At 49.5% G+C, this 12,801-nt stretch overlaps 1 protein-coding gene across 4 annotated transcripts; it reads right to left on the bottom strand.

Annotated features, from left to right (window-relative positions):
* Positions 1-3,209: 3,209 nt before the first annotated feature.
* Positions 3,210-7,134, bottom strand: Psmg3 (proteasome assembly chaperone 3). 4 transcript variants are annotated; one of them, XM_041648853.1, is made up of 3 exons: positions 6,977-7,134; positions 6,395-6,631; positions 3,210-3,673 (listed from the first exon to the last, which is right to left on the bottom strand). In XM_041648853.1, exons 2-3 carry the CDS (start codon positions 6,608-6,610, stop codon positions 3,521-3,523), a joined length of 369 nt encoding a protein of 122 aa, XP_041504787.1. In that variant the 5' UTR covers positions 6,611-6,631; positions 6,977-7,134; the 3' UTR covers positions 3,210-3,520. The 4 variants fall into 4 exon arrangements, with proteins under 4 accessions (XP_041504787.1, XP_041504788.1, XP_041504790.1 ...); XM_041648854.1 differs by having other exon boundaries at positions 6,947-7,131; XM_041648856.1 differs by having other exon boundaries at positions 6,958-7,131.
* Positions 7,135-12,801: the final 5,667 nt, after the last annotated feature.

Genomic DNA, 12,801 nt, shown 5'->3' with positions numbered 1-12,801 from the left:
ATCCCCCCACATGTATGAAATGGGACAAAATAAAAGTAAAAAAAAAATCTCGTTTGTCCTACATCTTTGGTATGGCCTTGGGGAGCTGCAGCTGGGACCTAGTTGTGAGGGATGCCCAATGCTTCTCATGTTCTGGGTGGTAGGTACCACCAAATCTTTTTTTGAAGATCTCTCCCCATCTCCCTGTTTCTTCCAAGCACCCTTTAATCCCAAGGCTTCATTTGTGTTCGGCCTTCCATCATGATGTTGGCAGTCTGTCACCCCCGAAGCCAGTGTCTGGTGGTGGGGCTGGGTTCAGGGCTCCACGAGGCCTTAGGTGCCATGTCCACTCTGCAGTGGGCTCTGAGGCCTGGGACATAGCCTTTTCAAGCTGTGTTACTTGGGCTTGTATCTAGAGATTTCTCCCACTTGAGCAGGGTTCTGGGGTCTTACATCTTGTGGTCCTTGTAGAATCTGTTTATTTCCACTTTCAGCCGAGCCTAGCACTCTTGATCCTTCGGACAAGCCCCGATGTGTGATGGCAAACTGTAAGACATAGTGGTAATGCCCCTGCAGTCATCCTGTGCATCATGTAGGCTCCTGACCTCACTCACCACTGGCCCCTGCTCCAGTTGCTCACTTAGGGCTTGTCTTTGTCTCTTTTGGTATGTGGCATGCGGCATTTTGGGCAGCTGCTTCATCTGCCTGGCTTTTCCATGCGTTCTGGAGATAGGAACTCCAGCCCTCAAGTTTGGTAAGTCTTTCATCACAGCTCTGGGCCTCTTGATTTCCCAGTCCTCAACCTCAAGCCAGGACAGTTCAATGGCTTGCCTGTGTGCTGCTTACTTGGCTATAGGGAGCAAGGTAGGGCTTGGTCAAGCTCCTGGAAAGGCTCCTGCAGGGTCCCCTGAGGATTTATACCTTCCTAGGCCTCCTTTGACCTCTTTAGTGCCGTCACCGACTGAGCAAGAGCACATTGTCCTAGCCACTGGGGAGGCTGCTTCCTCTCAGCAGAAAACTGCTAAACGACCTCATGGTGGCGAAGGCATGGCCCTTAGGGGGCAGCCTGGCCTGAGCACGTGACAGGCAGAGCAGTCTATGTTTACGTGCGCTAGGAGTCGATTACAGATCTACCCCAGGTGTGTGCCACGTGCAGCGCCTGTGTCCACAGAAATCCTTTCCACCCAGGAATTGCTGGCGCTGTGGATCGCTTCCGGGTGACGTGGGTCTCTCCTGAGTTACGGCAGCAGCGGAGCACAGGGGACGCTCTGGCCAGGTCCCTTCTCCAGTAGAGCCTTGGCTGATTTACACAGCAGATTTGGGCCAGGGGCACTGGCTTAGATGATTAAGGCATTTGTTACGGGCCTGTGTTTTACGGCTACCAGACAGCTCCAGACAGCTCCAAGCAGCTGTAAATACTGCCCAGCTTGGAGAGAGAGCCGGTTCAACTACAGGTCAGTTTCAGTACCCCTTCCCAAGCAGGCAGCCTCCAGCCCTGCAGACAAAGTGAATGAAGCTACCTTTACGCCCCCAGCTGTCATTTATGTGGAATACACTCTGTCACTTGCGTTTTGGGTTGGTGGAGGACCCAAAGAGATGACTGGAAAGGAAACCGCTTGACCCAGGACCAGAAGCCTGGAAGCAAAACCAGCATCCCTGAGCCTTATTGGCGGATGGAGCTGACATTGATGAAGGAGCTGTTAAAGGGCCTGGTGCCTGGGTCCTTCATCTGGGCTCGAATCCCAGCTCTTTTACCCGGGAACAGCTGCTGCATAGCCTCTCTGGGGCACAGGTGTCGGGAAAAGGTTGGTGAAAGGGAAGTAATGGGTCACCCAATGGGTCATGTTAATTGTCTGCCTAGGGAACAAATCAGAAAACCAAAGCCACAAACCAGAACTTGGATCTGGCCTTGAGCTCCACCCAGGGTGCTCTCTATCTGCTAAGGCTAGGAAGCTGGGGCTTGCTGATTATTATCCATCTGAATAATCACAGGGTGATACCAAACAGAGACCTTTGGCCAGTGCCGCCACCCTACAGGGCGCACCTGAGCATGCCCTGCCCTGGCTGGCTCTACCAGCTGTTTGTATTCCACACCGGTCCTTCTCCTTCACGGCCTGTGAGATTTCTGATGGCCCATACTCTCCAGAGGCTGGTGGCAACTGGGAGGATGGGGAAGAGGTTACAGAGGGGACGCCTGGTTGAGAAGTGCCAGACCCCACCATCAGTCTACCCAGGGGACATAAAGGAGAAGGGAAACCAGGGTCTGGGAAAGGATGGACAAAGGGCAAAGTTGTGTGGGAGAGCTGCCTGCCAGGGATGGGGGTGCAAGCACGGGGCTCTCAGAGGCTTTGGGACACCCCTGTTATAGGCAGCAACACCTCCTTCCAGAAGTTGGGCACAACTCCCCACTCCCACCGCAGCTGAGCTAGTGTCCCCAGCTGTCCCAACCCACTCTAAGTGAAAGTGGCTACCCAAGCTCACCGCCCATCCCCGGACCTGGCAGGCACTCCTGAATCTTTGGCTCAGAGGCCAAGTCAGCAATTCCGTCCTTGTTTCCTGAGCACACAGCTGACATCCTGGGTCCCTGAAAAGGCACTGGCTTGCTTTCCATCCTGGACTTCTACACGGCTTCTCTGTGGCCTCTTCTCCTCTGGTGACCATCAGAATGTCAGAGCAGATTCCCTATCGGACCTGAGAAATCCCCACTCAGCTGTGATCAGGGACCCCACCCTCTGCCCATCTCCTCCCATGGCAGGGGACCCCAGGGGTCCCAGGATGCCAATCTTCAGAGGAATGGGCACCAACAGGCCAACTCTGGGCATCAATGCCAGTCTAATGTCCAGGCCTGATATTGGGCTCTCAATCCTTGCAGTGAGCCTTGGAAGTATTTCTAATAGCGGATCCCAACTTGATTCAGAAGCCTTCCTCCTCTCTGAGCTGAGGATTGCTCACCTGCGCCCTCTTCTTCCCCCATGGATTTCCCATCCAGCTCATCTTTAGGGACTCCACCCTTGCTTGGCTTCCCACATGTCCAGTCTCTGCACACACTTGTCCCTCACTATATTATGTAATTTGAGGCTCTGGCCCATGACCCCACATGCCTGGGATCTACCTCACATGCCAGCAACCATGCACTGTGCTTTTGCCAAACAGGAGGTTTTCCTTACAGTGTCCTGAAGCGAACCTTGACACATGACCATAATGTCTCAGCATTATTGACAAGGCTAGCGAAGTATTTTAGATTTATTTTTGATAAAAAAAAAAAGTCTCCCCACAGGTGCCTCTGCACACCGAGGGCTGCCAGTGCCCAAACTGGGTGATTTCCACTCAGCAGATGCCTCTGTTGTAGCCCAGAACAGTTCCGGTGCACCAGGCAGAACACAGTAGCCACATAGGGCAAGTCCTGAGATCTGAATGTTGTTCCCAGCTTCAAGGGCTAAAGCCAGAGAATGAGCCTCCACCTGACTGTCCTAGAAACATGGGTCGCATAGACCCTGACGCGTGTCCACCGGATCCGACTGTCATGTACTGTGACTTCAGCTCACCACACCTGGCACATCCGGATCACCTCCTTCAAGGCCTTCAGCCCCTCCATGCTCTTGTCCTTCACAGCCATGGCCAGGAGGACGGCTCTGTTTCCTGCTTCTTGAGACACAAACGCTACCAGGTTCTTTGCAAAGACATGGATGAGCGGCTGGGGAGGGGAGAAGACAGGAAACCTCACTTTTATTCTTCTTCTTCTTAAAGATAGGTTGTCAATTTCTGTAGCCCAGGCGGCTAGCCTGGAAGTCATATAGCGCAAGTTACTGAACTCATGGAGATCTTCCTGCCTCAGTCTCCTGGGATTCCAGGTTCTAGGATTCCAGGCATGTGTTGACATACCCAGGTTTTTTGTTTGTTTGTTTTTTTAAAGAGTGTGTGCACATACATAGGTATGAAGAGGCCTGAAGACAACCCCAGGTATGAGGCATAGAGCACCATCATCTACTTTGAGACAGGGTCTCTCATTGACCTGGAATCCTCCAGACTGCATGGCCAGCAAGCCCCAAGATCCTTCTGTCTCTGCCATCCCAGCACTGAGAATATCTTTTATTTATTTATTTTTTTTGTAAATATTGAGACAGGGCCCTCTCTATGGCTGGAACTTGCTATGTAGATGAGGCTGGCCTCAGCCTCACCAATGCTAGAGTTAAAAGTGCTCATCACCAAGCCGAGTCTCACACTCAAACTTAGGCCATGCTCGCAAGGACTTTAGGAACTGAGCTATTTCCTCAGTCTCTATTTTATTTGTTTAGTTAGTTTATAAAGCAAGAGCTCACTATGTAGCCCTGATTGATCTGGAACTTGCTATGTAGACCAGGGCCTACATTCATCTCCTAAGTGTCAAGATTAAAGACATGCATTGATATGCATGTATGCATGGCTATTTAGTCTCTCTCTCTCTCTCTCTCTCTCTCTCTCTCTCTCTATATATATATATATATATATATATATACACACACACACACAAATATATATGTTTTGTTATATTTAATTTTTCTATGTTAAAGTTAAAAATCTTCCTTTTTATTAAGACAGAAATGAGGAGATGATGTGGGATTCCCCTCTTTATGCTATGAATACGTTTTATTACCATTGGTTATTAAAGAAGCTGTTTCAGCCAATGGCTTAGTAGAGAAAAGCCAGGCGGGAAATCCAAACAGAGATATAGAAAGTAGCCGGGCAGTGGTGGCGCACGCCTTTAATCCCAGCACTCGGGAGGCAGAGGCAGGCGGATCTCTGTGAGTTCGAGGCCAGCCTGGTCTATAAGAGCTAGTTCCGGGACCGGCACCAAAGCTACAGAAAAACCCTGTCTCGAAAAACCAAAAAAAAAAAAAAAAAAAAAAAAAAGAGAGAGAAAGTAGGCGGAGTCAAGGAGATGCCATGTAGCTGCAGAAGGAGTAACATGCCTACACAGGCGATACACAGATTAATAGAAATGGGTTAATTTAAGATGTAAGAGTTAGTTAATAAGAAACCTGAGTTAATAGGCCAAACAGTGTTTTAAAATATAGTTTCTGTGCGATTATTTTGGGTTTGGGCAGCCAGGAAATGAACAAGCAGCCTCTGTCTATGTATGTGTGTGTTTTTTGTCTGGGAGAGTGAGAGTACAACTTGTGGCAGTTAGCTTTCTCCATCCACTGAACACAGGCTTGCAAGCCAAGCGCTTTACCCCCAAGCTCTCTCATAGCTCCCTGCCTTTTGAATAAAGGGTCTCATATAGCCCACGCTGGCCTTATGTAGCTGGGAATGAAACTGAACTCCTGGCCCGGTGGTGGTGGCACACACATTTAATCCTAGCCCTTGGGAGGTAGAGGCAGGTGGATCTCTATGAGTTTGAGGCCAGCCTGGTCTACAAGGTAGTTCCAGGACAGCCAGGGCTACACAGAGGACCCTGTTTCAGAAAACAAAACAAAAAACAAACTAAACCCTGTTATACATATACATATATATATGTAGTGTGTGTATGTGTGTGTGTGTGTATGGATATTTTGCCTGCCTGTATGAGTGTGAACCATGTGTGTGTAGTGCCTACAGCGGGGGGTGCTGGATCCTCTAGGACTGAAGTTATGGATGGCTATGAGCCACCATGTGAGTGTTGGGAATTGAACCCAGGTCCTTTGGAAGAACAGTAAGTGTTCTTATCGGCTGAGCCATCTTTCCAGCCCTTGTTTTTGTTTCTTTTTAAGGGGGGGAGGAGAAGAGGGTCTATCTCTAGCTGGCCTCGAACTCACCACATAGCTCAGTCTGATCACAAACTCGTAGCAACCGTTCTGCTCCAGTCTCCCAAGGGAGGAGTACAGGCATGCACAACCACACTCGGCTCAAACACTTTATTTTCCTGATGCTCTCCTCTCCTTAAGCACCCATCAGGGATCCAGACCAGCTTCCCACACCTTCCCTAAATCACCTCCAGGGACAAAAAGGCCACAGTGATTCAGAGCGCGGAGTGGACTGCACACGGCAGACATAACCAGCTGCCGACGAGGCATCATTAAGATTTTCCCTGGGTGTCTCTGGGTACCATCTTGTGGTTACCCCTAACCCAGACAGACATGCCTGCAGAGGGGATTGCTGTCAAGACTCAAGAAGCAGACATACACATAAAGCCTTCATTAGCATAAAGCCACACAATGGGGGTCAAATTGAGGAGATGGCTGTGTCACAAAAATCAATACCTCCACTGAGTGTTGAATAAAATGCTGACACGCCAGGAAAAGCATCATTCGGGGCAGCCAGGGCACCCTCAGATCTGAAAGGTCCTGGAGAACGCTTACTGTGTCCTTGGGTGCGTACAGAGGGGCACCTATCAGACACCCCATATCCTTCTGGACAAATGACTCCCAGAAAAAGATTGTTCTCCCAACCCCTTTACCTCGTCCTTCCCGAGGAGGACTTTCGTGGTTAGCATTGGCTTGGTGATGTCATTGGCCACGTTGCTGGGTTCCAAGGAGACTAGCGTACCCATCTTCCCAAACTGGGTCACCACAACCAGGATGTGGCTGCTGAAGGCCGTGCAGATCACCTGGGTGGGCACACCGCATACCACTTCTGTCTTCTGTTTAGATACTACCAATGGTTTGTCTTCCATGGTTGTGTTCTTCAGTGGGGGCTTCAGTCATAAAGGAAAGAAAAAGGGGAGGGAGCACTCAGTCAGGTCCATCCTGGAGCTCCAAAGCAGAAATGCCAAGCAAGCCATTTAAAGTTTTAAGTAGTAGTGCATGCCTGTCATCCCTGCACAAGGAAGGCCGAGGCTGGAGGACCCCGAGTTCGAGGTCAGCCTGAGTTACGTGGGAGAGACACTATCTTAATATCCTACCCCGGCTCAAAACCGAGTGTGCGCATGCTCAGACAGGCTTCTATTAGTGTCTTTGTCCAGCCACACTGCCTGCGATTACAACCCATCGCTCTCCCCGCTGTCACCTACTTGTAGATTACCAGGGAGAAGGGAAACTACCGAGCTCTCCGACCCCGCAGGGCTGGGGACGGCTGGGGCACTACCGACTGCAGCCGGGTCTGAAACCAGCAGCAACCAGCGCTCACCACATCGACCACGGCAAAAACAAAAGTCCGGGCACAACTGAGCCAGCTCACACTTCGCAAACGCGCGCGGGAAGAGAACTTCCGGTTCCGGTCTTTAGTCCGGTCCGTGGTTCGCCGCAATCCCAGAGCCTTAGGTTCCGCATTGCTGCGGGGACCGCTAGGCTTCGTGACAAAAGAACTCTGTGTCGCCTCTGGGTCTAGGCGCTTCTAGACCCTGTGGGCGGTGCTTGAACCCAGTGTAGAGGGCTTCGTGTCCCGGCTGTGGACCCAGCTGTGGAGTGGATGGCCATAATAGTTACTATTTCTTTACTTTTTTGTTTTTTTGGAGACAGGTTTTCTCTGTGTAGCCTCGAACTCAAGAGATTCACTTACTTCTGCCTCCCAAGTGCTGGGATTAAAGGTGTGCGCCACCACCGCCCGGTTTATGTTTATTTTCATTTGGTGTGTACCTGACTTTGACTGACTGACTGATTCTCTCTCTCTCTCTCTCTCTCTCTCTCTCTCTCTCTCTCTCTCTCTGTGTGTGTGTGTGTATGTTTGTTTTTTAGAGACAGGGTATCTCTATGTAGCCCTGTTGTTGTGGAACTCACTATGTAGACTAGGCTGGCTTCGAACTCATGGGGATTTACCTTCGGAGTTCTGGGATTATTTTCTTTTTTTGAGATGGGGTCTTAAGTAGCCTAGGTTAGCCAAGGGTGGGTGACCTTGAACTCCTGACCCTCCCGCCTCCACCTTCCAAGTGTTGGGATGACAAGCACGCCCTACCATGCATGGTTTAAGTGTTGTGGGGATAAAATCCAGGAGTTTGGCTGGGTGTTGGTGGCACATGAACTTCAATCCCAGCACTTGGGAGGCAGAGGCAGGTGGATCTCTGTGAGTTTGAGACCAGCCTGGTCTACAGAGCGAGCTCCAGGACAACCAGGGCTACAAAGAGGAAACCCTGCCTTGAAAAACCAGAAACCAAACCAAAACAAAAAAACTCCAGGAGTTTGTGCAAACTCACCAACTGAGCTAAACTCCAGCCCCCATTTAATCTCTTTCCTCTTTCCCTCTGTTTTTCATTTCTTCCTTTCTTTCTTTTGGGTATTGAGAAACAAATCTACTCATTTAAATAGGTATTGCTCATCTGACAGAATGCTTTAAAAAATTAAACAGTATTTGTTTATTTTTTATTTGTGTATTTTTGCCTGCCTGGAATGTATGTGTACAATGTACATGCAGTACCCTCAGAGGCCAGAAGAGGGAGTTGGATTCCCTGGAACTGGAGTTACAGACAGTTGTGGGCTGCCATGTAGATGCTGGGAACCAAACCTGGTTCTTTGCAAGAGCAGCAAATGCTCATAACATTGAGCCATTAAACTAAAACGATTTTTTTCATAAAAGTATAGATTTCAAATTGAACGTTTTTTCTTTATTCCTTCTACCTGCCCTTTCCTCCTCTTCCTTTCTGTTAATCCTCATTTTCCCAAACAAATTCATTTCTTTCACTTAACACACACACACACACACACACACGTTTCCTGTGACTATGTAAAACCTAGGAACTGCAACTGAGAGAAAACATACAATACCTGTCTTACTGAGACTGGCTTAATTTGCTTACCATGATTACCTCCAGTTTCGACTACTTTTTTTTTTGTTGTTGTTGTTTTTTCGAGACAGGGTTTCTCTGTAGTTTTTGGTGCCTGTCCTGGAACTAGCTCTTGTAGACCAGGCTGGCTTCGAACTCACAGAGATCCGCCTGCCTCAGTCTCCCGAGTGCTGGGATTAAAGGCGTGCGCCACCACCGCCCGGCTTGACTACTTTTAAGAATGACATAACCTCATTCGTGTGTGTGTATATTCCTATCTGTGTGTGGGGGGGTGCAGGTATGTGTGGAGGTCAGAGATCAATTTAGTTACTGTTCCTCTGGAGCTGTATACCCACCTTTTTTCTGTTCTGTTCTGCTCCCTCCCCGCCCCCTTGAGACAGGTTCTCACTCTGTAGCCTTAGCTGGCCTGGAACTAATTATGCACGCAAGGCTGGTCTCAAACTCAGAGATTCTCTCACCTCTGCTGGGGTTAAAGGTGTGCTACCACACACGGCTACACCTTGTTTCTTGAGCTAGGTTCTTGAGCTAGGTAGCAAGCTCAGGGATGTATATGCCTGTCTCCACTTTCCCAGTGCTGGGCTTACAGGCTGTGCCAGATCTCCAGGCTTTTAGACATGGCCTCTGGGGGATGGAACTTTGTTTTTTGTGCTCGCAAGGTAAGAACTTCACTGACATCCATCTTGCTGGCCTCACCTCATTCTTTACAGCCGAGGCTCCACTGTGTATATACTTCACGTTTTCCTTACCCATCCCTTTGTTGTTATAGACCTAGATCAGTTCATCTTTTGCAGCCGCCTTAGAAACGCCATGAGCCCCTTTGAAAACAGAATGCTCGAATGCGTGGTCTGACCCCACCCTGACCTTCCCTGATGTTCAGCTTGATGCCTGACCTGGTTTCCTGATGCTGGCTGAGGATACTTGAGCCTGGGCCACTGACCCTCACCAGGTCCCAGCTAATTCCTGGAACCCCTGACCTCACTGAGTCTCAGGGAAAAGCAGGAGGAAGTTCCTGAACTGCGGGGTGAGTTTTGCATCCAAGCCAGAAAGCTCCCCTGCCACCCTGATGGAGGTTTCACAGACTGGGAATGTCTTGGGCAGACACTGGGAAAAGCTGCAACCTTGAGACCTTTTCCCAGAGTCCTGAAAACCCCACTTCAGAAGCTTTTCTGTACACTCTGCTGACTGCCCCCAAAAAATCCCCGTTTCTGCTTACACACTCAAGTCCTTAGACAGCTCAGGCATTCTTCTCAATAAATTTCCTCCCTCCTTGAGTTAATGACTCCTTATCCAAAGCTCCGTCGAGCTGTATGAAGCTTGCTTCCAAAATGATTTCTTGGTGGTGTAAAAGAAAAGGCATGCATACAAAGCATGATGGGAACAGACACAGATCGAGAGGAAACTCGTTTCTGAGCATTCTCGCGGTTGGCACGTGAAGGGGGAAGATTAGGGTTTCATGGCACTAATACTCAAGAGGCAAGGAGCGTATAGATTTCTCAGCAAAGTCTTTTTGTCGGTTCTAAATTTAAACATGCATCCGCCCACACACCGCAAAAGCAAATTGCTGGCGTGTTGCTTTGCCTAGAGAAATCTTCAAAAGCTTTTGATCCACCTTGTTAGGCGTTCTCTCTCGGAGACAGAGGTCCAGGAACTCTGCCTCCCCAGCATGTGGAAGCCCTGGAAACCTACCGATCACCTTTGCAAAAGGGATATTGGAGAACAAGGTGGACGGCATTCTGGTCACATTGTTGAGCAGCTAGGTGAGGGGTTGACTCAGGGCTGGTTTGGATCTTGATCTGTTGATAAAGAACAAGCCTGAAGGAAAACAGGGGAAAGGTTGTGTCCGGCTGACGTGCTGTTGTTTCAGGGAGGAGACCTCCCCCATGGCTTAAACGGATGCCTGGACGGGATTCGTACAATCAATCAGGGCTCAGTGGGAAAAACACTTTCTGTGCAAGCGTGAGGACCTGAGTTCAAATACTCAGAACCCATGCAAAAGCCTGCTGAGGTAATGTGTACTTGTAATCCCAGTGCGTCTAGGGAGAGATGGGAGGTGCAGACAGGAATGTCCCCGGAAAGCTCAAGGCCCTGGAAGCTCAAGGACCAGCTAGTGTGGTGAGCGCAGCAGCCTCAAACAAGGTGGAAAGCGAGGACCAAAGCCCGAGGTTGTCCTCTGACTCCATCGTGTGCCATTGCATGAGAGCCTCCCAGTCACACACCATCACACACACACCAGACTCAGAGATAACAAAAGGAGGAATCGCATTTCCTGTTTGGTTGTTCTTCCGTGTGTGTGTGGGGGGGGGGGGCGATTGCACTGGAAAGAAAGACTCCCTCCACCCTTTTTATTTTCAAGACAGGGTCTCACTATGTAGCCCTGGCTGTCCTGGAACTCACTATGTAGACGAGGCTAGCCTCAAACTCACAGAGATAGGCCTGCCTTCTGCTTCCCTAGTGCTGGGATTAAGGCGTGCACCACTGGGCTGGGCTGGAAAGCAAAACCCTTAAGTGGACACATTTGAAATAGCCGTTGTTGGGGCTGGAGAGATGGTTTAGTGGTTATGAGCACTTGCTGCTCTTGTTCTCCTGAAGGTGGGTTCCAGCACCCACCTAGGGTGGCTCACAACCACCTGTACCTCCAACTCCTGGGAAACTGATGCTCACTGATGACACACACACACACACACACACACACACACACACACAAAATTAATAATAATAATAAAATGACAACTGTAATTTGAGTCTGTACTATCTCCTTTGTGCTCAGTAGGGGTCCTAAAGCCTTAAGGAGGTGGAGCCCAGCTGGAGGAAGTGGGTTGCAGAGGGTGGGTGGAGCCCAGCTGGAGGAAGTGGGTCGCAGAGGGTAAGCCTTGAGGCCAAGTGCGGTAGGTCATACCTGTACCCAGGCCTTGGGAGGCTGAGGCAGGAAGATGGTGAATTTGTGGCTAGCCTGGGCTATATAATGAGACTCTGACTGAAAAGGAAATTGACTTGAGAGCCTGGGGATGAGGCTCTGTTGCTGGCATGAATATAAGTCAGGTCTGATCCCCGGCCCTTCAGGAATGGAGTGTTAGCGGTGCATACCTGGCATGCTAGTACTGGGCAGTCAAGACAGGGGTTTAAAGACAGTGTGGGCCACAAAGTGAGCTCAAGGCTAGTCTGAGATACATGACATCATGTACAAACAAACAAACAAACAAAAAGATTGAGATTGAGGTGGCTGGAGAGATGGCTCAACCAGTAAGAGATTTTCCTGCTCTTCCAGAGGAAGCGACTTTGAATTGCAGCACCCACAAGGCCACTAACAGGCCACATTTTGGACTGCGGATGTAGTTCGGGTTAGATGACAGAAATAACAAGGATCCCAGAGCTGATCTGTGTATTGGAAGGGTCACAATTTTTTTTCTAACAAGCTGGATGGTGGTTTGACTATAATCCTCTGGTGTGGGGGATTTTCCAATTCTGTAGTAAAGAGGAGCATGGTGGTTTTGTATTTACTTACTTATTTACTTTTTTTCAAGGGTGTTACATCCTCACTGAATATCAAATCAAATAGCTTCTTATTGGAGTATCATCATTTGACATTCTGTCCCCTGTTCTCGATGCTTGCCTGTGTGTGCACCGTGCATGCAGAGGTCAGAGGACAACATCAGGTGTCCTCTCTTGGGTCCCTTACAGGATCTATTGGCCTGGAATTCACTAAGTAGGCTTCTTTGCTGAGCACCACATCTCCAAAGACCTCCACAGCACAGTCTGTGTCTGTACTTCCTTCTTCCTGGATCCTGGCGGGGATTAAATGACATCCCATTTGTCAAAAGGCTTCCTTCTGGAGGACCTCACACACCCAAGAGACTTGCTACAGCTTTTGTCTCTTCTCAGGTCAATAGAAGCCACGGCCACGTGGACACAAGTGGTGAGTCACCGGCTTGCTCTCTGCTCTCTCCCCTCAAGAGTGTTTGCGAGTAGAAGCAGGGCAAGTCAGGCAGGTGGGCACGCCTATGTTCCCGGAACTTGGGAGGCCAAAACATGGGAAGCATGAGTCCTATATAGCCTGGGCTACTTGGTGAGACTCTGCGCAATGGATGTTCTCGGTTGTTAATGTGAGTGAATCCAGACCCAGCCAACAGGTAAGTCATTGGGCGCACAGT

Source organism: Microtus oregoni, unplaced genomic scaffold (genome assembly GCF_018167655.1).
Source record: "Microtus oregoni isolate MIOR12 unplaced genomic scaffold, Mior012 000003F_ref0000135, whole genome shotgun sequence".
Lineage (NCBI taxonomy): Eukaryota > Metazoa > Chordata > Mammalia > Rodentia > Cricetidae > Microtus > Microtus oregoni.
The sequence above is the reverse complement of the archived record's forward strand: the minus strand, read 5'-3'. Positions and strand labels throughout refer to the sequence as shown.